At 42.1% G+C, this 25,019-nt stretch overlaps 1 protein-coding gene across 1 annotated transcript in view; it reads right to left on the bottom strand.

Annotated features, from left to right (window-relative positions):
• Nucleotides 1-1,320: 1,320 nt before the first annotated feature.
• COQ2 (coenzyme Q2, polyprenyltransferase) overlaps nt 1,321-25,019 on the bottom strand; it is a 74,924-nt gene continuing 51,225 nt past the window's right edge. The window contains exon 7 of the mRNA XM_047090742.1: nt 1,321-1,536. Within this exon, the coding sequence (XP_046946698.1) occupies nt 1,471-1,536 (66 nt within the window). The 3' untranslated portion in view covers nt 1,321-1,470. The remainder of the gene's footprint in view (nt 1,537-25,019) is intronic.

Below are 25,019 nucleotides of genomic sequence, written 5' to 3' on the forward strand. Positions count from 1 at the left end.
CCCAGGAATGGAGGTAGACGTAGTTTTATAGGACTCTTCAGGAAAGACTCCATGGAATGCTGTATTTTAAAGATGGACTGGCAGACTGGATCGTTGGTACACATGCATGTGTGTACATGTGTGTGAATTCATGCTGAGAAAATCACCAGGCCATTTGTTTGTCTTTTCATGATTGATGGAAGGAAGGGGAACAGCCACAACCTAGCTTCTGCTGCTCCTCTCTTTGCAAACAGGCTCAGCAAGCTTTGGGGCTGAGAATGGGTAGATTTAGTGGTCGATGACCAATTCCCTGAGAAAAATAGGACAGGTGTGTGTGACTTCTGACACGAGCAAACTGCTTTAGGGTCATTGCCATTTTCAAAAAGGACTAAGTAGCCACTGGCCCATATGATGTGGGGTACGCCCGGAGTGAATTCTATAGATATGGCTCTTGTGGTTAGCCATTCAGCAAATGTTTATCAAGACAGGAAGGCAGAGTGGTTGCTAAGTGTGGCCTCTGGAGTTGGAATCACCAATGGCTCAGCGTGTGGCCTGGGACTGGCTTCAGATTCCTCACAGGGCTGTTGTCAGGATTAGAAAATGAACATGGCCTAGAAGTCTATCAGCATATAATGGGTGCTTGCAAATATCGATGATCTTTTTTCTTTTTTTAAAAAAAATTTTTTTTTCAATGTTTATTTATTTTTGGGACAGAGAGAGACAGAGCATGAACGGGAGAGGGGCAGAGAGAGAGGGAGACACAGAATCGGAAACAGGCTCCAGGCTCTGAGCCATCAGCCCAGAGCCCGACGCGGGGCTCGAACTCCCGGACCGCGAGATCGTGACCTGGCTGAAGTCGGAGGCTTAACCGACTGCGCCACCCAGGCGCCCCCGATGATCGTTTTTCAACCCAGAGTTAAGGAAGCGGAAACAAGGAATCATAGTGAGAAGAAATTGAGGACGTAGAATGTGCGGACTTGCCACATAGGAGGTGGACAGTGAGGAGAGGGAAAAACCAAAATTGTTCCCAACTTTCTAGCCTGGTACACTGCTCGATAGCTGAATCATTTAAGGCTTTTTGAATCAAGTCACAGAATATTTTTTTAAGTTATTTATTTATTTATTTATTTATTTATTTATTCCAGAGAGTCAGAGAGAACACAAATGGGGAAGGGGCAGAGAGAGAAGGAGAGAGAATTCCAAGCAGGCTCTGCACTGCCTAGTGCAGGGCCCGACGTGGGACTTGAACTCTCGAAACGGTGAGATCATGACCTAAGCCGAAACTAGGAGTCAGATGCTTATCCAACTGAGCCACCCACAGACCCCTCAAGTCACAGAATATTAAACAAAAAAGGGATTTATTGCCTCATGTCTGAAAAATCCTGGGTACACCCAGCTTTAGGACCAACTTGTTCCAGGGCTCAACCCTGTGATCAGGGCTTGAATCTGTCCTCCCCTTGGCTTTCTTCTTCACGCTGACTTCACTCCTACTCACACTTCACATCCCCTGTGGTGGCACGGGGGCTGCCTACAGCTCCAGGCTTGTTCTCCCAGATCCTGGGGCAAGAGAAAATAACAAGAGTTAACACCCACATTTGCATGCTACATCATAGGCACTGTTCTTTTTTTTTAAAGTAGGCTCCATGCCCAATGTGAGGCTTGAACTCATGACCCTGAGATCAAGAGTCACATACTCTACAGACGGAGCCAGCCAAACACCTGCTGTTCTAATTATTTTTACAGATAGTGATACTTATAATTTTCACAAGAATGAGGTAGGCAGGAAAACTGGGGCAGATTAAGTAACTAGTCCAAAGTTACCAATTGGAGATAGAGCCAGGATTTGAGCCCAGGGGTCTGGTTTCAAAGTCTGTGCTCTAAAGTGCTTCATTTGAAAAACAGCCATCATCTTTTGGGACCCGTTTGTACTATATTAATTTGTTTGGGTCCCTAAGGCTAGGGGAAGTGACGTCTACTTGGCCAGTGGCAGTCGCACGCCCATCCTGGGGGTGGGCGCAAGGAAACGCCATGCAGGGCTCCTGGGCTGGGCAAGGGGAGGGACAGCCTGGCAGGACAGCATCTGGATACTCTTTTCAGAACAGACAGCAAAACAAGAGCTTTCCATCCTGACTGAGATGGAAAAGAAAGAAGAGAAAAGGGCTTTAGGGAGAAAATGATGAGCTCATTTGAAGTTTGAAGTGTTAGAAAAACGGTCATGCAAAGATACGGCTCTTTGGACATATCGATTCATACTTGAAATAAGATGATAAAAAGGTGAAAGTAAAATGACAGGCAAAGAGACACTGGGCAAATGTAGACAAAGGAAAACAGGAGTGGTAATGTTAATGTCAGACAAGGCAGAACCTCAGGCTAAAAACACTTAGAGTGTAAGGAACATCCGTATGTAGTGATAAAAGGCACAAATAATCAAGACGATATAACAGTCAAGGTAGGCATCAAGGAACATAGCAGCCAAATACATAAAGGCAGGAAGGAGAACTTTATACAATTATAATGAGAGATTTCAAGATACCTTTCTCACAATCAGCCAGAATTAATAGTCAAAAAAAATAATCATTCAGCTCTACAAGTAATATGATGTTATACTAGCCAAAACTTTATTCAGATGAACTGAATCATATAATCAAATAACTTGAGATAGTACATCTAAGGACTTCTTACATCCCACAAATAAAGAAAAATTTTTCATAAAAATGAAAAATGATAGATACATGATGAAGATGACCGAAAAACCTTAAATTGTCAGAAATGAAGGCACAAACTCCTAGGTAAGTCTTGGATGAAAGAGGAAATAAAAGGGAATTCATTCATTCTTTAGAAACCAATGAAAAGCAAACCACTCTCTATTGAGACCTGCTGGACCCTGAAAGTAATACTAAGAGGAACATTTAGAGCTCTAAAATGCCTTAGTGATTTAAAAGTGAAACCAAAAAATAATGGAACTAAATACCCATCTTCTTTTTAATGTTTTACTTTTATTTTTGTGAGAGAGAGCGCGAGCGGGGGAGAGGCAGAGAGAAAGAGGGGGACAGAGGATCTGAAGCAGGCTCCAGGCTCTGCACTGACAGCACAGAGCCCCATGTGGGACTCAAACTCACCAACTGTGAAATCGTGACCTGAGCCCAGACGGGGCACTCAGCCTACTGAGCCACCCAGGTGTCCCTAAATACTCATCTTAAAAATTTAGAAAAATAAATCAGGAAATTGGGATTAATAGAGGTAAAAGCTAAGATTAATGATATACATAGAAACAACAATAGGATAAAAACAGTAAAAAGGACAATTAAGTCAAAGTCTGCTGAAAATGACTCCAAAATTTGATTGAATAGACTCCTCCTTCAGATCTGTGCCTAGTGGCCTTCCCTGTCTCCCCAAGACCCGGGGCCCCTGTTGCGAGCTGTCACTGCAGGCCCATTCTCGCTGGGTGACTTGCACGCCCGTCTCTCCAGCATTGGGGGCACCCTGTTGAAAACCACAATTCAACCGAGTGAATTTGAAGATCTAATTGTCTTTATTAAGCAATTCATGAATCAGGCACCTCACCTAGTAAGTAGAGAGATACTCTCAGGAGTTGTAAAAAAATAAAGGTTTTAATAACTTCCTGGGGCAAGGAAGTTGTGAGAAAAAGAAAAGGCAGAATTGTTTCAGGCATGGTCCCTTTCACCTGGTGTGTAAGTGTTATTTTAAGGGGGCAAGAACAGGGGTTTTATCATGTGGATTACCTTATCCTCATCTTCCTCTCTGGGATCTAGAGGGCCAGATTGCCTCCCTGGGGCAAAAAATTCCCGACTAACCTGTTAGAATTCCATTTCTGGGGGAATTTGAAACTGCAGTGATGTTGAATGTTTAGCCTCAGTTTGGTGACCTGGCCTGGCATAAGTGACTCTGTCTCAGGCCTGTGGTTTTCTTTTTAACAACCCCAGTGAAGCAGACGGTACATCTGTTCTGGTCCCTGCTGGGAGCCCGGTGCTTGGCACACGGCAGTCCCTCCAGAAATATTGAGTGAACACAAGAGAAAAGCAAGGGCAATAAGACGGCAGGAAGACTCAAGGCAGAAGAAACAGAGAAAACCACACCTGGAGACGGTGCAGTAGAAACTTTTCACAAAGGAGGCGAGGGCAATGATGCTGAATGCTTTAAGAAGCAAAAGCGAATGAGGAATTTCTGATTTGGTTTTCCACCACCAAGTTCTTTCATAGCACCAACGCTAGTATGTTGCCCACGTAAACTGATTGTGGCTGATGTGCTTTGAGTGTCTCTGGAGTACTCTGAAGGCCGTCATCACATTTGCTTCTTAGAAATGCCCCAGAGGAGTATATAGCATTATTATCATTCTTATTTTGCAGATGCAGATGAAGAAATAAAGGCTCAAAAAGGCTAGGTAACTTTTCCAGAGTCACAAAGCTAGAAAAGGTGGAGTCAAGGATGGGACTCAGGTATTCTGATTAAACATGGTGCCCTATTACATTTCCCTACGCATTAATCACATCTAGGAGGTTGTCAGGCAGTTGGTGGTCAAGACACGTATTTATTGAGCACTTACTGAGCCACGCATCCAGTATGATGTAGTAAATGTGACCCAAGAGAGCCGGTCCCTTCCTGAGCTGACTATAGTGCGGGGAGACAGAAAAGTATAAACCACCTCCAATGCTAAGCATTGCAAAGGGGTGCTTTGGGAGAATAAAGCTCAGGAACCCCGCCGAGGCTGGGGTGGGGGTGGGGGAGTGAAAGGCATCCCAGACTTTGTTTTCCTCTGAAAATGAAGTTTCAGGACCCTGCCCTTAATTGCTGTCGGCAGCAGCCAGACATATTGAAGCTTGTTTTGTTCTGTGGGAAGGTTCAGTTGCCGTACAGGTGGGTTCAATAGACTTGTGAGTAGCAAGTCCAGTCTCCACCCAGACCAGCTGAAACCGGTTTCAGTGTTTCCACAGCCTGGGAAATACACACTCTGTGAAGCGTGTCTTTAAATACACTCAGTGTGAAGCAAGAATTAGAGTTAGCCCCTGGGTGGAGAAGTGATACCGGACCTCTCACCTATTCTGTTAGTGTTACTTGAAGCAAAGGAAGGCCATCTCTCACATAGCTGTGAGGAAAAAAGTGCTGCTTGACTTGATGCAAATCTTGAAAAACTGACTCCTGTCTACATTCCTCTCTTTCCCCAAATTGACACATAGAAAAAGTTGACAGGAAAGTACTAACGAGACACAGTTGCAAAAGTTAACGCTAACACCGGGAGGAATTCATCCCTGTGAAAGCAAAAAATAAGAGAACAAGTTTCTTTGTTATTTGTCCCTTGGTCCGGAGTGTTTGTGTATTGCACGTGCTTAATAGATGAATTGGATGTCTGACAATACAGAAATCATAGTCCCCACCATGTGACAGACATTTAGTAAGGCCAGAGATGTTAGAGTGTCAGTGGAGAATCACCATTCATTTATTTGCTGATTTATTGAATGTTGAATAAACAGTTATTGAGGGCCTACTCTGTGCCACACTTTATTGTAGGTGGTAGGGATGTTGAAGGCAAGGAAACAGGCAAAACTCCTGCCCTTGTGATGGCCCAGAAAAATAGAGGATAGTAGTAGGGAAATAGTAGGGAAATGGGAAGTATAGGAGGGGGCTGTTAGCAGTTTTCGACAGAGTAGTCAGGGCAGCAGCATTTGAGCAGACATCTGAGGGAGTTTTATAGTAAGCCATTCAGAAACCCAGGAAGAACCTTCTGGGCAGAGAGACTGCATGTCAAGGCATGAGGTGGGAATGCGCTTGGCACGTTCAAGGAAGAGCAAAGAGGTCAGGGTGGCTTGCGTAATGAGCGAAGCAGGAGATAACTGGGTTCAGCTCATGTAAGCGTTTCATAGGCCATTGTAAAGACTTCAGTTTTTACTGTGGCTCTGAGGGGAAGGTGCACGAGAATTTTGATCAGAGGATATTAATGCTGGTAATAACCTTCACACAGCATTTACTAGATGCCGGACACTGTTCTAAGTACTTTATGTATATTGACTCACTTATTTCCTATCTCAACCCTGTAGGTATCATTCTCATTTACACAGATGATGGAACTATGGCTGAAATATTAAGTAACTTGTCCAAAGTCACACAGCTGGTAAGTAATGGAACCGTAATTCAAACCTAGGCAGTTTGGCTGCTGCCCATGTCCCCCTTTCCAGGCGACACAGTGAGACTCTACTTCCCAACCTCCCCTGCAGTTAGGTTGTGGCCACGTGACTGAGTTGTGGCCAATGGGATGTGAGCAGAAGTGAAGGGAGCTACCTCCAGCTTGCATCTGCAGCCCTTCCATTGCCTTACCTCATCTTCCTGCTGAATATAGAGAACTTCAAGCTTTTACTGGAAGGTAGAGCTGCAAGATGAAAGGAGTCTGGGTTTTTTTTTTTTTTAAATGTTTATTTATTTTTGAGAGAAGGGGGAGGTGCAGAGAGAGAGGGAGACACAGAATTCGAAGCAGGCTTCAGGCTCTGAGCTGTTAGCACAGAGCCCAGCGCAGGGCTTGAACTCACCAACTGTGAGGCCATGACCTGAGCTGAGGTCAGATGCTTAACTGACTGAACCACCCAGGAGCCCGGAGCCTGGGTTTTTAAATTACCACATGAAAGCCCTCCTGCAGATCAGTAATTGTTCTTTAAAATTCACAATAAACTTCTATTGTATAAGCCACCAAGAAATTAGGCATCGTTTTAAAAATCTTGAATTTAGCAACACCTAAATCTGACTCTGTCTCTCTCTCTCTCTCTCTGCCCCTTCCCCTGCTCACGCTCTCCCTCTCAAAAATGAATAAAGACAGGGGCGCCTGGGTGGCTCAGTCAGTTAAGCGTCTGACTTCAGCTCAGGTCATGATCTCGTGGTTTGTGGGTTCGAGCCCCACGTCGGGCTCTGTGCTGACAGCTCAGAGCCTTGAGCCTGCTTCAGATTCTGTCTGTCTGTCTGTCTGTCTGTCTCTTTCTCTCTGCCCCTCCCCTGCTCACGCTCGTCTCTCTCTGTCTCAAAAATAAATAAAACATTAAAAAAATATTTTTAAATGAATAAGCATTAAAAAAATAATTAAAAAAAAGTTTTGAGTTTAGGGTTGAAGGTGGCATGGCCCTCACAGCATATTAAGGGAGACAGGCTTGTGAATGATGGCAATACAGTTCTCTAGTACTGGCAGTAAGAGAGAAGTCCGCTGCTCACAGACAGGAGTTCTAAACACTATCTAGGAAAGTGGAGGGTACCTCTACCTGGTGACATCTAAATAGGGTGATGAAGGGTGCATAGGACTTTGGGGTGAGGAAGTGTGGGGAATAGTGGTGGGGCCAGCTCAGTGACATCCTGTGCAAAGGCATGAGAGGGAGGAGGAGTCTGGGACGGATGAGGTGCTCTGTCACCCAGTTTATCTCATTTTGTGCTAACTCCTGCTTTCCATCCTCCTACCTGTGATTCTTCATGTCTTCAGCCCTCTGACCTGAGGAGGCAGCACAACCCAGTGGTTAGTTAAAAATTTTGTTATTCTGATACTTGTCAAAATTGTAAGAACTGTTTATTCAGGACTGTTGTGATGGGGGTCAAGAAAAGAGAAAAGAGGGGAAAGGGAGGGGGCTTACCTCCAAATACAGCAAAGGTGGCTGGGGATTGACGGCCAGTGAGCAGACTGAAGAGGTCAGTGCATGGAAAAGTGCTAAGACATTAAGGGATTCCTGCTGAAGACAGGCCAGACTGATGAGATATCGAGAGTGGGGTGTGAGGAATTTGATCAGATATCAAGGGGGATTAGATATCAAGGGGGCGGATTCTCTAAACTGACTTAGCAAGGTTCTTGTTACAACTAGACACAGCAAGGATAGGGTGAGGGCAAGGTCGAAACCTAGTGGAGGACAGGGTTCAGAGGAGTTTGAAGTAGTTAAGGAGAGTGTCTTTATCAGGTACTTGGGCTCTTGAACAGGAATGCCTGGGTCTGGATTCTCATACTGCCTCATCTGGAGCTAGTTGCTCGATCTCTCTGCGTCAGTTAAATGGGGATGATAATACCTATTTCATAGAGATACTGTGAGAGATAAGTGGGTCAAATATACAAAGTGCTTAGAACAGGGCCTGGCACATAGCAAATGCTCAGTAAATGTTAGCTGCTGAGGCTGGTGTTGCTTCTTACAATTGTTATTCGTTTCTTGGACTATAGAACAAGCATTCAGAAAGCAGAGAAAGTGAAGTTTCATCCTTATTTGAAGTCCTTATTTAAGTCTCAACTGGGCCATGAACTTAGGTTATCCAAGGGAACTTGCTTGACCTATATTGAGTCTTTGGTTTTATCATTAAAAAAAAAAAAGTGTTTATTTATTTATTTTGAGAGAGAGAGAGAGAGAGAGAGAGAGAGAGAGAGAATCCCAAGTAGGCTGTGCACTGTCAGCACAGAGCCCGACCCATCTCATGAACTGTCAGATGATGGCCTGAGCCAAAGTCAAGAGTCAGACGCCCAACCAACTGAGCCATCCAGGCGCCCCTGGTTTTATCATTTTTAAGTGAGGTCATTGACTATAAAAACTCATGCCCCCTCCTCACAAGGTTCCTGTGAGAGTCACTTTTTTTTAAGTGGTAAAGCTCTATTTAAATGGAAAGGGTTATAAAAGGTACCACATCTACCCTTGCTTTACTTCCCAGCCCAGCCTTCATCCACAGGCCTGTTAGCAACCTCTCAACAGCATCCTCCTTCCCTCAACCTCTGGACTGGGCTGGAATCTACCTTGATACTCTCTGTACTAGGCCTCACTCCAGGGCCCTACCTGCATGTAGCTGCTGCCCACATACCTGTCACTCACAACCCAATCTAGCCCTGATCCCCATGCTCTTATGTTAAAATTCGGAGCAACTCAGACTGAAGGTGTAGGCAGAAAGAGTGAAAGGTCCCCAGAAAAAGAAAGACAACACATAGCTTTCTTGACATAAGAAAAAATCATTTAGGCCTCCAGCCCTCTTGTGGAAGAATATAAGAATAGGAGATAATCTAATCGTATCAGGGACAAAAAAATCGGTGGTAAAACTCTCAGTGTTGGTTCAAAGTAAAGATCGGCCTGACACACATTCTTAAGCCCTCTTTGTAGGATCTAAACCCATTTGAAAACTCATATACTAGACCAACTAAAAGCAGAGAATTGATGATGCTGACCCTTCTGAGCGCTCGTGACTTCAGCCTGGACTCCATCACCTTAAGACCACTTCTGCCCCAATTCCGTGCTGAATTCCCCACTGCTCAAGCCCCTTCATGAACATGTATGCGCCCTTAGCTTAAAACTTCCCTAATTTTGTTGTTCAGGGAGACACTGCTTTGGGAAATATTCCCAGCGTCTCCTTTACTTGTTACAAATAAAACCCTTCCTTTTCCTATTCTTTGACTTGGTTCTGTCTTTCAGCTCAGCAGCCACCAAGAGGTGGAGCCGTTGTGGGTAACAAAGGTGCCCCCAGGTAGCATTGCCAGATGAGATACACGAAGCCTTGTTAAATGTGAGTTTCAGATAAATAATGAACACATTTTTAGCACAAGTATGTCCAAACTATTGCATGAGACATACTTATAGTAAAAAGTATTTTATTATTTACCTGAAACCTAAATTGAACTGGATGTCCTCTGTTTCTATTTGCTAAATCTGGCAAATTTATACCCAAAGGGGGGACAGATAAAAATACACAGGAGGAGGGGCGCTGGGTGGCTTAGTCGGTTAGGGGTCTGACTCGGTTTCAGCTCAGGTCGTGATCTCACAGTTTGTGAGATTTAGACCTGCACTGGGCTCTGGGCTGACAGCAAGGAGCCTGCTTGGGATCCTCTCACTCCTTCTCTGTCTCTGCCCCTCCCTTGCTCTCTCAAAAATAAATAAATAATAACTTAAAAAAATACATAGGATGAAATGGAATTGGGAAGATGAGTAGAACGAGGGAGTGAGAAAGTTGTGTGAAAATTTCCTAACCCATTACTCTCCTCATTTAAAAAAATCCAAAGCCTGTGGCCCACTGTAGTGCACATTTCTCTGAGCTATTCTGAAGAAAGAATAGGGAAGACATAAACTCTTTCCACTACATTGTTCAGAGTGATCTTTTGAGAGTGAAAATGTGATTACTTCCCTGCTTTAATCACTTTTGATTTTTCAGGGGTCTGCAATCTATGGCCTCCAGGCAAAATCCATCTGCCTTCTTGTTTTTGTAAATTAAGTTTTCTCAGAGCACAGCCATGCTTATTCATTTACTTTTGTCTGTGTCTGCTTTTGTGCTACAGTGGCAGAGTTGAGTGGCTACAACAGAGATTGCCTAGCCTGCAGAGCCTGAGATATTTCCTATCTGGCATTTATGTTTTTAAACCACCCAAATGTCCTTCTTCCTTCTCTTTTTTTTTCCTAGTGAAATCCTGTCCTAAATGTGCGATTTCTCTCTACTTGTAACCTAGAATCCCTGCTTCTCTGTGCTCCCGTAGTATTTACAACTCTTTAGCACTTAAGAAAAAAGCATTTGTAATTACAGGTCTGGTATCTGTCCTCCCTATTAGCAGTGGTTTCCTTGGATTCCAGGACCATATTTTGTTTTCCTTTGTAGCTCCCTGAGCAAAATAGGGCAAGTACCTAGTGGGTATTTGTTGAATGAATGGGAAGGTAGCTACAATGGGAAGAGTGTGGGTGTTAGATCCAGAAGGACTTATTTCAAGGTCCAATTTCTTCCTCTTCTTTTAAATTCATTTATTTTATTTTTTGAGAGACAGAGAGAGGCAGAGAAGAGGGAGAGAGAGAGAATCCAAGCAGCTCTGCACTAATAGGGGCTCAAACTCACAAACCATGAGATCATGACTTGAACCAAAATCAAGAGTTGGATGCTCAACTGACTGAGCCACCCAGGCACCCACAATCTCTTCCTCTTATTAACTGTCTATTTATTTAACATTGATTGAGCAAGTTACTTAACTGATCCTTCGTTCTCTCAACTGTAACATGGGGATAGTAATACTTAGTGAGGCTTCAATGAGATAATGCATATAAATCACGTGGTATATTATTTCCTCTTTCTCCACCCGCCCCCCCCCCGCCCCACCTTTGAATGAGGGAAGAGAGTAGAGGGAAGAAAAGGGAGCAGTGGTTTCCAAGGAAGGGGTAGGTAGAGGAAGTAATAAGGAGACCAAATGGACTGTCTCTGCCTGTGGCTAGTTCTCTCTGAGCTTGGGGACAAGATTAGGTACAGATACATCAGTGCTATGCTCTGGGGATAGTCACTGCACCACAAACCAAAGTTCTGTCTGCACAGAACCACAAATAAACACAAGCCTCAAGTGGAGATGATGATCAAGATGCTCAAGCACCATGGTCTCCACAGCTGGTTCTGATGACCCTTCTCCAAACTGGGCATCTCACAGGCTGGGTCTTCAAGTCCATGCTGTGCATAAGGAGAGCTCTGCCCTACTTTGCCCCTGGCCTTCAAATCGTTGAGATAGAAACATCTCCCCACCTCCTCAAATTAGGAAGTTAGCTCTTGAACCAGTGAGTCAGAGAATAAATCACAAGGGAAATTAGAAAATATTTTGAGAGAAATGAAAACAAAAGCACAACGTACCAAGACTTGTGGGTTGTAGCAAAACACAGCTAAGAGATAAGTTGTACAGTGAAAAATGCCTGTATTAAAAAAAAAGATCTCAAAACAATAACCTAACTTTATTTACACTTCAAGACACTAGAGAAAGAATAAACTAAGTCAAAGTTACCAAAAGGAAGAAATAATAAAGATTAGAGAAGAAATAGACAAAATAGAGAGTAGAAAAACAATAGAAAAAAATCAACAGAATTAAGAGGTTTTTTTAAAGATCAATAAAATTGACAAACCCTTAACTAAACTAAGAAAAAAAAGAAAGAAGACTCAAATAACAAAAATCAGAAACAAAAGAGGAGGCATTATAACTGATACCACAGAAATAAAAAGGATCATAAGAGACTGAGACTCCTATCAACAATCATATGCTAACAAATTTGATAACCTAAAAGAAATGGATGACTTCCTGCCAACATACAACCTACCAAGACTGAGTCAAGAAGAGTTTAAAAATCTGAATAAATCTATAATTACTAAGGGTTTTGAATCAGTAATCAAAAACCTCCTGGGGGTGCCTGGGTGGCTCAGTCGGTAAACATCCAACTTCAGCTTAGGTCATGATCTCATGGTTTGTGAGTTCGAGCCCCGCATCAGGCTCTGTGCTGACAGCTCAGAGCCTGGAGCCTGCTTCAGATTCTGTGTCTCCCTCTCTCTCTGCTCCTCTCCCACTCACACTCGGTCTCTCTCTCAAAAATAAATAAACATTTAAAAAAATCTTAAAAAAAACCCAAAAAACATTCCAACAAAGAAAAACCCAGGACTAACTGGCTGCATTGGATAATTCTACCAAATATTTAAAGAAGAATTAACACCAATCTTTCTCAAATTATTCTCAAAAATTAAAGAAAAGGGAACATGTCCAAATTCATTTTATGAGTCCAGCATTACCTTGAGATTAAAATCAGATGAAATACTAAAAGAAACTCAGGAGAATATCCCCGATGACTACTGATGTAAAAACCTTCAACAAAATACACTAAAAACTTGGATTGTGAATAACTTGTGCTGCGAGTGTTCCACAAGATGAGCAAACGTTTCTTTTTTATAAAAATTTTTAAGCTTATTTACTTATTTTTGAGAGCAAGACAGAGAGGGAGCAAGAGAGAGAGTGAGCATGAACAGGGTAGGGGCAGAGAGAGAGGGGGACAGAGGATCTGAAGTGGGCTCTGTGCTGACAGCAGAGAGCCTGATATGGGGCTCAAACCCAAGAACCACAAGATCATGACCTGAGCCAAAGACAGATGTTTAACAACTGAGCCATCCAGGGGCCCTGAGCAAACATTTCTAATAAATTTCAACTTGATAAATGAGCAATGTCTTGCAATACAAGTAGCATGTGATGCTGAATGTCACATGATCACAACTGAGCCAATGGTTCTTGAACTTTGCTTTGATATACGAGTACTTTGGATTACAAGGATGTTTCCAGAATGAATTATGCTCTCAAACCAAGGTTTTACTGTACTAGCAAACTGAATTCAATAACACATTAAAAGGATTTTATACTATGACCAAGGGGGATTTATCTCTGGAATGCAAGGATGGTTTAACACACAAATCCGTCAAGGTAATATACCATATTAGCAGAACGAGGGAAAAACCCCCACATGTTCACTTCAATTGATGCAGAAAAATATTTGACAAAATTCAACACTCTTTCATTTACTCAAAAAATTAATATTAGAAGGAAATAACCTGAACATAATGAAGGCTATATGTGAAAATTCCATAGCTAACATTATACTCAATGGTGAAAAACTGAAAGCTTTCAGGAACAAGGCAAGGATGCCCACTATCACCACTTCTGTTCAACATAGTACTATATGTCAGAGCAATCAGGCAAGAGAAAGAATTAAAGGCATTAAAATTGGAAAGGAAGAAGTAAAATCATCCTATTCAAGATGACATAATCTTATATGTAGAAAACCATAAAGACCCCACCAAAAAACTGTTAGATCTGAGAAGCTAATTCAGCAAAGTTGGAGGATACAATGTTCACATGCAAAAATTAGTTGCATTTCTATATACTAACAATGAATAACCTGGAAAGGACATTAAGAAAATGATACTATTGTAAATGGCATCAAAAGTAATAAAATACTCAGAAATAAACTTAACCAAAGAGTCAAAGAACTTGTACATTGAAAACTACAAAACATTGCTGAAAGAAATTTAAAAAGATACAAATAAATGGAAAGACATCCCATGTTCATGGATCAGAAGACTGAATATTGTTAAAATGTTAATACTACTGAAAGTGATCCACAGATACAATGCTGTCCCTATAAAAATCCATTTCAATGACATTTTTTTTTGGAAAATAGGAAAATCTATCCTAAAATTCATATGGAATTCCAAAGCACCCTGAATAGTGAGACAATCTTGAAAAAGAAAAATAAAGCTCTAGGCCTTGTACTTTCTGATTTCTAAACATATTAGAAATCTGCAGTAAGCAAAACAATATGGGACTGGCATAAACACAGAGATATAGACCAGTAAAACTGAATACAGAGCCGAGAAATAAACTCTTACTTATGCAGTTAACTTATCTTCAACACAAGTGTCAAGACATCACAATGGGGAAAGGATAGTCTCTTCAATAAATGGTTCTGGGAAAACTGGATATCCACACGCAAAAAAATGAAGTTGGACCCTTACTTTACATCATATGCAAAACTTAACTAAAAAATTAACTCAAAATGAAAGACCTGAAACTATAAAGCACCTGGAAGAAAACATGTGATACATTATAACACGGTATTCTGGAGTGATTTTTTGGGAATCACTGTGCCAAAGCACAGTCAATAAAAGTAAAAGTAGGCAAATGTGAATATATCAAACTTCAAAACTTCTGTGCAGCAAACGAAACAATCAACAGAGTAAAAAGGCTATATATAGAATTAGGAGAAAATATTTACAAATCATATATCTGTTAAAAGGGTAATATCCAGGATATATTCCTACAGCTCGACAACAAAAGCCAAACAACCCAATTAAAAAATGGATGAAGGACCTAAATAGACATTTCTTCAAAAAAGGGCAACAAATATATCAAAAGATGCTCAACATCATTAATCATCAGGGAAATGCAAATATAAACCACAATGAGATATCACTTCACATCTAACAGGATGTTCCATATCAAAAAAAAGAAAAAAAGAAAAGAAAGAAAGAAAATATCAAGGATGTGGAGAAATTGGAACCCTTGCACATTATTGGTGGGAATGTAAATTGGTGCAACCATTTTCTAAAACAGCATGGAGTTTCCTTAAACACTTAAAAATAGAATTACAATATGATCCAACAATCCCACTTCTGGGTATGTATATATTAAAAAAAAACCTGAAAACAATATCTCAAAGAGATATTTGCACATCCATATTCCTCGTAGACTATTCACAATAGCCAAGAAGTGAAAGCAACCTAGGTGTCCTTTGATGGAAGAAAGCATTAAAAAAATATGGCATATACATAAAATGAAATATTTTTTAGTCTTAAAAAATAAGGAAATCCTGTCATATGATACAATGTGGATGAACCTTGAAGACATTATGCTAAATGAATCTAGTCACAAAAAGACAAATGCTGGGTGATGACACTTATATGAGGTGTCTAATGTGGTTATATGTGGTTAAGTTCATAATGACGGAAATAATGAAAGTTGCCAATGGCTGGGGGAGAAAAGAACGCGGAGTTATTGTTTGATGGGTGCAGAGTTTCAGTTTGGAAAGATGGAAAAAGTCTTAGAGATGTAGAGTGAAGCCGGCTGCACAACAATGTGAACTTAATGCCACTGAACCGTACCACTGAAAATGATGAAGATGGGGGCGCCTGGGTGGCACAGTCGGTTAAGCATCCGACTTCAGCCAGGTCACGATCTCGCGGTCCGTGAGTTCGAGCCCCGCGTCGGGCTCTGGGCTGATGGCTCAGAGCCTGGAGCCTGTTTCTGATTCTGTGTCTCCCTCTCTCTCTGCCCCTCGCCCGTTCATGCTCTGTCTCTCTCTGTCCCAAAAATAAATAAACGTTGAAAAAAAAAATTAAAAAAAAAGAAAATGATGAAGATGGTGAACTTTATGTTATGTATATTTTACCATACACACAGATAGTCCTGAATGTCATCTCCAGAGATCCTGAGACTGTAAACCCCGGGGCCCAGGAATCTGCATTTTGAGCAAGCAAGTGAGGTGATGTGGATAGGGGCAAACAAGGGGTTAGACATACAAGGAGATAAATTACTATCTGGGAACGCTGCCTGGAGGACATTTGGCAAACTGCCCTATGGAGCTCTGGGTGACTGAGGGACACTCAGTTTTTATTGTGTTGATAACTCACGGTTGAACGCGACCTGTGCACAAGGTGTCTCATTAGGATATGGGCGGGGAACACAGAATCCAGTTTTAAACTCGGGGGAGATGGTCAAACCAAGTATAGAACCAAGAAGCGCAAAGGCACCCTTTGTGACTTCTAGCACTTTGACACTCCCTTTCTTTTCCGAGCATAGGGCAATGATGCCCAGTTCACAGGTCGGTTTTGCACACAAAATGAGATAAAACGTGGGAAAGTGTTTTTTTTTTTTAATTTTTGCAATCAATTATTCAGTGTTTACTTTCAGGGTGAGTGCTGGAGTCTTGGCTCCATAAAGTGCCAGGGCAGAAGTTCTTAGTCCTGAGTACATATTTAACACTACCTGGGGAGTTAAAAAAAAAAAAAAAAAGTCTCTGTTAGTCTCCTCCCCTCGGAGATGCTCATTCAGTTGTTTGAGGAGGGGCCTGAGTATGGACATTCTTTTTAAAAAGCTCTTAGCGTTTTCAACTGGCAGTCAGGATTGAGAACCATTGTGCACTGCAACACACAGGAGAGAATGGTGCATTCAAACTGGTTGGATGAGAAACACTCACAGAGAAGGTTATGTTTGTGCTAGACTTTTAAGGGATATGTAAAATTTGAAGAATAATGTTTTGGGCTGGGCAACGTGTACACATGATATAAAATTCAAAAGTCTGAAAGTATCTATCATGAAAAGTGTATCTACCTCTTCTCTCTCCGGCCCCCTCCTCTATTCTCTCTGGAGCAAAAAGTCTTATTGGTTCTTGTTTATATTACTAGAGACACTGTCTCAGTTGCTATTAGGAAACTTGTCAGTTGGCAATGGGAAAGGAGAAAAAAGGAACAGGTATTATTTTCTGTTAAACCATCTTCCAGTAGGCACAGAATGGCATCTAGATAAGTATAGCTTGATGGGGAAGTTCATCTTAATAAAAAAACCAAAAAGTGGATTCTCAGAATGAGTTTGTTTTTGGGTTTTTTTTTTTTTGTTTGTTTCTTTTTTTGGAGTAGTGGGGTTGTTCTTTCTTTCTTCCTGTCATAGTACATTCTGAGTAGCTTGATTTTTAAAATTGCACTTATTATTTTGTACGAATTGTAGAGTCACATGCAGTTGTAACAAACAATACAGGGATAGCCCACATACCCTTTGCCTAAGGGGCTTAACTTTAATCCTGGTGCTAATCAAGATATTTCAATCCAATTCTCTGGCACACTAGGTTTTTAATGTTTATTTATTTTTGAGAGAGAGAGAGCGCGAGCAAGCGAGCAGGAGTGGGGGAGGGGCAGAGAGAGAGAGAGGGAGACACAGAATCCGAAGCAGGCTCCAGGCTCAGCTGTCGGCACAGAGCCTGACACGGGGCTCGAACCCACAAAACCCAAAATCATGACCTGAGTGGAAGTCAGACCCCTAGCCAACTGAGCCACCTAGGAGCCCCCTGGTACACTAGGTTTTTAAAAACTGAGAAACTTAACAGAAACCCATAGGGGAGGGGAAGGGAAAAAAAAAAAAAGAGGTTAGAGTGGGAGAGAGCCAAAGCATAAGAGACTCTTAAAAACTGAGAACAAACAGGGTTGATGGGAGGTGGGAGGGAGGGGGGTGTGGGTGGTGGGTATTGAGGAGGGCACCTTTTGGGATGAGCACTGGGTGTTGTATGGAAACCAATTTGACAATAAATTTCATATACTGAGAAAAAAATAAAAACTGTGCATGGGAACTGAGAGTGAGCTAGCAGGGAGGGGTAGGGAGTGAGGGAAACAAAGTGTTTCGGTTTCCCTTGTAGTTTCTGAGAAATCAAAACTAACATGCTAATGTGCTTATTTCTCCGTGGGACAGGTGCTGCCCCTCTTTGTTAACATACTTGTCTGGTGTGTGTGTGTTTGTGTGTGTGTGTGTGTGTGTGTGTGCGTGCGAGCGCGCGCTGTAAGTCATGGCCGTACCAGGTGAGGGACACCAAATGGAGCATGACGCTTTCTCTCATGAGGTTGGTTGAATCAGCAATTTCTACTAGCTGTGCCCAGGCTGCAGGTTAAGAGCCGAGCCCTGCTGTTGCAAATACCATCTTTCTGATTTCCGGACTCTCAGGAACAAACAAATGTAGGCAGCAAGCCATTCTTGACTCTTGGGTTCCCACATCATTTCTGATTTGTTACTGGATTCCTAAGTAACGCATCCCCTCTGTTAAAAGAATCACAAAACGGTAACGGGGTAGCCCCAGTCCCTTCCTGCCTCTTCCTTTTTCAACTGCATTGGCAAGAAGGGACACCTAGTTGGAAAGACTGAAAGGGGGTTGATCTTCCCCCAATTCACCTTCCACTATTTATTGGTTGTCTTGCATCGCAGGTGTTTTATTGATTGAAAATGCGAACTGCCGGGGTTGAGATTCTGTCAGTTCTTTGTGACTTCTTGAGTTATATATACCCTCCCTGTGGATGAACTTGGTCCAGCATTTGGTTCTTATGCTGTCATTGTTTGTGATGATACTTCTGATTACAATAATACTATTTATATGGTACTTTTTGTGAGGAAGCAGGTATAGACAAATTGGGCTTCATGACATACATTCCTTAAGATATTTAAGGTATACAACAGGGGAAAAGAGTGGAACCCAACCATTAATAAACATGATCCCTGGGCTTTGTAATTATGTGAAATAGAAAACTAGGCAGATATGTGAAATTCAGGCACATTCTTTTCTATATTGATAAAAGCTACTATTTATTGGATGTTTGATATAATCTGGCAGAATGTTTAAAATAAATCTTTTTTTAATGTTTATTTATTTTTGAGAGAGAGCGAGAGAGAGACACAGAGACAGAGCATGAGCAGGGAAGGGGCAGAGAGAGAGGGAGACACAGAATCCAAAGCAGATCTGAGCTGTCAGCACAGAGTCCTACCGATGGCTCAAACCTATGAACTGTGAAATCATGACCCGAGCTGAAGTCGAAGTTTTAACCAACTGCACCACCCAGGCATCCCTCAGTCTCATTTAATCCCTGCAATAGGTCTGGGACACATGCTGTTACTGTCTCCGTTTTATTGTTGGAGCTACCAGTGTTCAAGAAGGCCAAGTGATCGCTTAGGGTCCACATGGCTGGTGGGTGAAGCAATGTTTGAATCCAGATCTATCTGGTGCTAAGCAGGGACTCCTAACCTATTGGTGCTACCTACAGCTAGAGAAGCCTTTGGACCCCTTCTTAGAAAAAAATGTTTTTAAACTCCAAAAATAAAATACAAAGATTTACAAAGAAAAGCAATTCTATTGGAGCATAGTTCTCATGTGTGATATACAGCCTTCGGGGTGACCCTCAGTGATCCTGCTTTTGGTACTCGTGCCCTTGAATAGTTCCCTCCTCCTGGGTTTGAGCTGGATCTAGGATAATGACTCACTTCTAATGACAAAATATGGCAGAAATTATGGGATATCACTTCTGAGATTAGGTTGTAAAAAGACTGTGGCTTCTTGGCTGTTTCTCGTTGCTCTCCCCCGGATTACTTGTACTGCAGGAAGCCAGCTTCCCCGTCCTGTGGCAGCTCTGTGGAGAGGTCATGTGGCAAGGAACTGAGGCTTGCTGGCAATCACATGCATGAGCTTTGAGGCAGATTCTTTCCTGTCCAGCCTCAAGAAGACTGAGACCCTGGCTGACACCTCGTTATAGCTTTGTGAGAGAACCTGATCCAGAACCACCTAGCTAACCTGTACCTGAAGTCCTGACCACAGATACCGTGACAAGTGTTTGTCGTTTTCAGGCACTAGTTTTGGGGTAACTTGGTATACAGCAATATCTAGCTAACACATCAACACGTTAAAATAAAGCAAATTCGGGATATAAGTGTGGTATTTGGTGATGAGAAAGTATGTTTCAAATATATGCAAATTAAAGTTAAGATTGCATAGTTTGTAAGACACAACCATATAAAGGCTGTTGTTCTTTAGCCTGAATAAGAACATTAAAAAGTGGGCCAAACTTTGACATGGGTAGTAGCCACATTTCTGTATTTGATGTTATGACCTCTCCCAGGGCTAGCCACTTCCCAGAGATGGTAAGTGACGTGCCTCTCATATGCAAATCGGTCGATCCAGAGCCCATACCCTCTCATACTCCAGGCTGTGCCCACTGGCCCTAATCACCCAGACCAGGTACCGGACAACTAGGGACAGCACTTACACCCCAGAAATCACTGAAGTTACTCAAACTAACCAATCCTAAACCTGCTTACCCTGCCCCACCTGTTCCTTCCCCGGGGAAACTACAAAAGGCTCTTGTTCATGTTTTCTCCTTACGAGCTCTGCCTCCTGACAGACTCCAGGGCTTTCCTTGCGACCCTCCCTACCCCCCAACCCCATGGTATGATGTACCTCTTCTCTTGGGATCCATAAGTATAACTGTTATGGACTGAGTGTGTGTCTCCCCAAACTCATGTGTTGAAGTCTTAATCCCCAGTGTGTCTGCATTTGGAGATGGGGCCTCTAAAGAAGTAACATTTAATGAGGTTATAAGGGTGGGGCCCTGATCTGAAAGGATTAGCATCTGATAGTCCTTATAAGAAGACACAGAATATCCTGTCTCTCTGTCTGTCTCTCCTTTTCTTTTTTCTTCTGGTGTACTTGCACTGAGGAAAGGCCCTGTGAACACACAGGGAGAAGGTGACTGATTGTCTACGATGCAAGGGGAGAGCTTTCATGAGATACTAACTCTGCTGGCACCTGAATTGTGGACTTTTACCCTCCAGAACTGTAAGAAATAAAATTTCTGTTGCTTAAGCCACCCAGACGGTCTTGTTTTGTTATAGCAGCCTGAGCAGATCAATAATCAACTATCTTGTCAATGGCAATCGTCTCCTGATATCCTGGCCTTGCCATGCTCTGAATAATTATTTTAAATATTAATTTAAATTATTAATAAAAATAATAATTTTAAAACCCTATTTTAAAAGAATAAGGCGATGTGCATGTCATAATAGACATTCAGTGCATTTTCATTTTTGGTTTTGATATTACGAGGGTTAAGAATGCTGTTCCACAAAACTGTATTATTGCAAAGGAAGTGAAAGCTTCCATTTTTCAAACCAAATGTAGAAGGCTTCTTGCAAGGAGTGCCAGAATCATCCAAGACTTAAGTACAACTCTATTTGAAATAAGCATTTTATCAAAGATCAATAGAGTAACATCAACAGTTCCTTAATAGATCAACTTCTATTAAAAAGAAAATGATTCTAAATTCATGGTCAACTTCGATGCCATGACAATAGAAATAAGTGTTGAGAGTTTTACTGTTTCTGCATGTTCTCAGCTCAGTTCAGATGCTCTCTCTTTTTAAAGAAATAGGGGATTTTGTAGGTATGAAATGGACAAGAAGCAATGTACACCTCTGGACAGCCAATGTAGAATATAGGACATCTGGGCTCGTAGCTCAATAGCAATGATACACAAGAACTGCTCCACGGATGATCTATTAGGGATCTGAACACCTCAGTAGATTTGAAGTAGTGATGAGTGAAGTTATACTTCAAGATATTTCTAACAAGTGAGTTGGATATGAAAATATCTGTGATTTCTACTAGTGGAAATGTCATGGGTTCTGTGAAAACTCCTGGAGTTTGTTGCCTACATTCATTATTGAAAGAAATGCTCAATTCCATTTTCAGGCTAGTGACCATAAAGATGTATTTTCCCCTCATTCATGTTCTTGGGACCCAGTTTAGGACTCTGTCGTAGAGCTGTGCCACTCATACTTCCTTTTCCATGGTTAGGCACTAAGGTGACAGTGAATGACCCATGAGCTTAGTTGTCACAGTTATAAGTTCCTAACCATGGTGATGTCAAGGGTAATAGATCACAAGTATATTTCTAACATAGGATTACAGAGAAGGGAAATGTAGGTATGCTCCCAAACGTGTGACTTTTCTAATAGTTCCAGAGTATGCAGGAGAATGATCATACAGGGTTAACCCGAGCTGGGCCAGCAAGGGAAGGATGCTTGGGACATTACAGGGGCATTCATGGCCAGAGTCCCCTTAAGACCAGCAGAGACCTTGAGACTGAAAAAATGATTTCTCCCTTCTTCCCCTTCTATGTAATTAAAATTTGAAACTATAGCAAATCATAAAATAATTATTAGGCAGCCAAGGTGTTGATTTTTCCTGTGGTGACAAATTTGATACTTTGAGGAAAATATCTAATTATATTACCAAAAACATTGTTTGGATACCTCTGTTTTAAGTAGCCTATTGGGTAATTCAGCTCTGGTTAGGGTATTGCAAATGAGAGAAATCCAGTTTCATTTTGGAGCTCAGTCAAGCTCACTGCCCAAAGGAGCAGAGTTCCAGTGATGGTACCTGGCTGTGATGGTTTCTCTTCCTGGATCAGGCATCTGCTGGGTGGCCTGGACAAGGAGGGCTGATCCAGAAAGAGCACACTTTGGTGTGAGGTGCTGTTCCTGTCATAACCAAGGCACCAGGACCTGTGTTCTCCAAAGGTGATGGAAGAGCATAAGCTTTACAGAAATCAACAGATAAATGGCACTTAAGTTAAACATTGAATAATCACATTGAAAAAGCCCAAGAAAATCTGCAAGTAGTGGTAAGAACTATGAACCAAGGAGGCCCATCCCAGTGTATTTGACATAAACCTTGGGTAGCTTGACAAACACCTTATCAAAACTGAGAGAGGGCGGTCAGCAGGATCGGAGTAGTTCACCTGGAAACAAGGGTGATTCCTTTAGACCCCCAGGAGACTAGAAGAAAGGTTCCCACCAGTTCCTAATAGGAAAATACAGATATGTACTCTAAAGCCAGCACTTCTCTGAGCCTTAGGTGGCTCAGTTGGTTAAGCATCTGACTTTGGCTCAGGTCATGATCTTGTGGTTCCTGGGCTTGGGCCCTGCTTCCGGTGAGCATGAACCCCGCCTCTCTCTCTTTCTCTGTCTCTCTGACCCTCCTGGGATTCTCTCTCTCTCTCTCTTCCCACCCCCTGCCGTGGCTCACTTGTTCCATAGATCTGTCCACTGAAAGAGTCTAGAAATAATGATGCTCCAGTAGCAAGAAGTATGACTAGTATCCAGGTCTTGGTCTTTAAGAAAGATTCCTCTCAGTAAAAAGAAGCCAGACTTACTTGGAGAAATGGCTGATTCCATGTCTGAGGCAAGGAAGGTACAATGTGAACCTAGGACATTTTCTTGTGCCAGAAAGTAAGGAAGGGTTAAAAACAAAATGATGAAAACTTCAGAGGACACAAAATCCAACTTGAAGGGGTCTTATTGACCAAATTTGGAACAATTTAAGCATTAAAAAAAAAAATGAATGAATTATAACTCATTGAACCAGTAATAACCCATGAATCTATAACGTTACTTAAAAAAGGAAGTGGGAGGGGCGCCTGGGTGGCGCAGTCGGTTAAGCGTCCGACTTCAGCCAGGTCACGATCTCGCAGTCCGGGAGTTCGAGCCCCGCGTCAGGCTCTGGGCTGATGGCTCAGAGCCTGGAGCCTGTTTCTGATTCTGTGTCTCCCTCTCTCTCTGCCCCTCCCCCGTTCATGCTCTGTCTCTCTCTGTCCCAAAAATGAATAAACGTTGAAAAAAAAAAATTAAAAAAAAAAAAAAAAAAAAGGAAGTGGGAGAGGTGCAAGTGGGAGAGGTGCGTGGGTGGCTCAGGCAGTTAAGCATCTGACTTCTGCTCCGGTCATGATCTCGTGGTTCATGAGCCTGAACCCCACGTCAGGCTCTGTACTGACAGCTCAGAGCCTGGAGCGGCTTCAGATTCTGTGTCTCCTTCTCTCTCTGCCCCTCTTCTGCTTGTGCTCTGTTGCTCTCTCTCTCAAAAATAAATAAATATTAAAAAAAAAAAAAAGGGAAGTGGGGGGAGAAAAGAGGGATAAGAAAAGAGAAAAATAAAAGGGACAAGAAGAGGGAGAAGAACACCAATTAATAATATAGAAAGAATAATAGAATTTAACAAATCATTTTGTGCTCCAAAATAGATTTAGACAGTGACCATCAGTGGATTAGGTGAATTTTCTTAGGGAATGGAATATCCCCATGGTGCCAATGGATCACCCCACAGATTGTTTACTAATTGCAAAGGGGAAAAGTACTGTTACCATAGACAGACCTGGAACTCATCATCTTAGACAAGTGACTGAACTTAGTATCATGAACAATGGGGCATTTTGATCTTATGCTTCCTGATGAAGTGCGGCATGAAGCTCAGGGCATCACTGATGGAGTGCAGGCTTCCCTCTCTGTCTGAAAGTAGACTTCCTTATGAAACCTTTGTAAACCCAGATGGCTTAAAGTGGGAAGTATCTCCCCCTTTCTGAAAGTTTGCCTTATGCCTCTTTGCCTTTTTATTTTATTATTTTATTTTATTTTTTAATTTTTTTTTTCAACGTTTATTTATTTTTGGGACAGAGAGAGACAGAGCATGAACGGGGGAGGGGCAGAGAGAGAGGGAGACACAGAATCGGAAACAGGCTCCAGGCTCTGAGCCATCAGCCCAGAGCCTGACGCAGGGCCGAACTCATGGACCGCGAGATTGTGACCTGGCTGAAGTCGGAGGCTTAACCGACTGCGCCACCCAGGCGCCCCTACTCTTCGCCTTTTTAAAAGACCGTGCCATTAGTACAGTAATAATTTTTTACATAAAAGAAAAATTCCTCTTCGAATTTCTTTTGGTTAGCTAAACAAGTACTACCCTAGGTCTTTCGTGAAGTGGCATAACGTGAACTTTCAGAAAGTAGGGAATATTGTATTCCCCCCCCCCAAATTAATTTAAATCAAGTTAAATTAAGCCTTCTGACCTCACTTCTAGTTTGAAGTTTACAGTCTTGTGATTCCATTTTAAAGAATCAAAGGCTGGGGCACCTGGGTTAAGCATCTGACTGCAGCTTGGGTCATGATCTCCGGTGTCTGAGCCCCATGTCAGGCTCTGTGCGGACAGCTCAGAGCCTGGAACCTGCTTCAGATTCTGCGTCTCCTTCTCTCTCTGCCCCTCCACCACTCACGTCTCTGCCTCTCTGTCTCTCTCAAAAGAAAATAAACATTAAAAAAAAATTTTTTTAATGTCAAAGAGAGTAATTATTTACACTTTT

This window comes from Lynx rufus, unplaced genomic scaffold (assembly GCF_022079265.1).
Source record: "Lynx rufus isolate CCGP_SWC_20201006 ecotype Redwood Valley unplaced genomic scaffold, mLynRuf1.p SCAF_3, whole genome shotgun sequence".
Classification (NCBI taxonomy): Eukaryota; Metazoa; Chordata; class Mammalia; order Carnivora; family Felidae; genus Lynx; species Lynx rufus.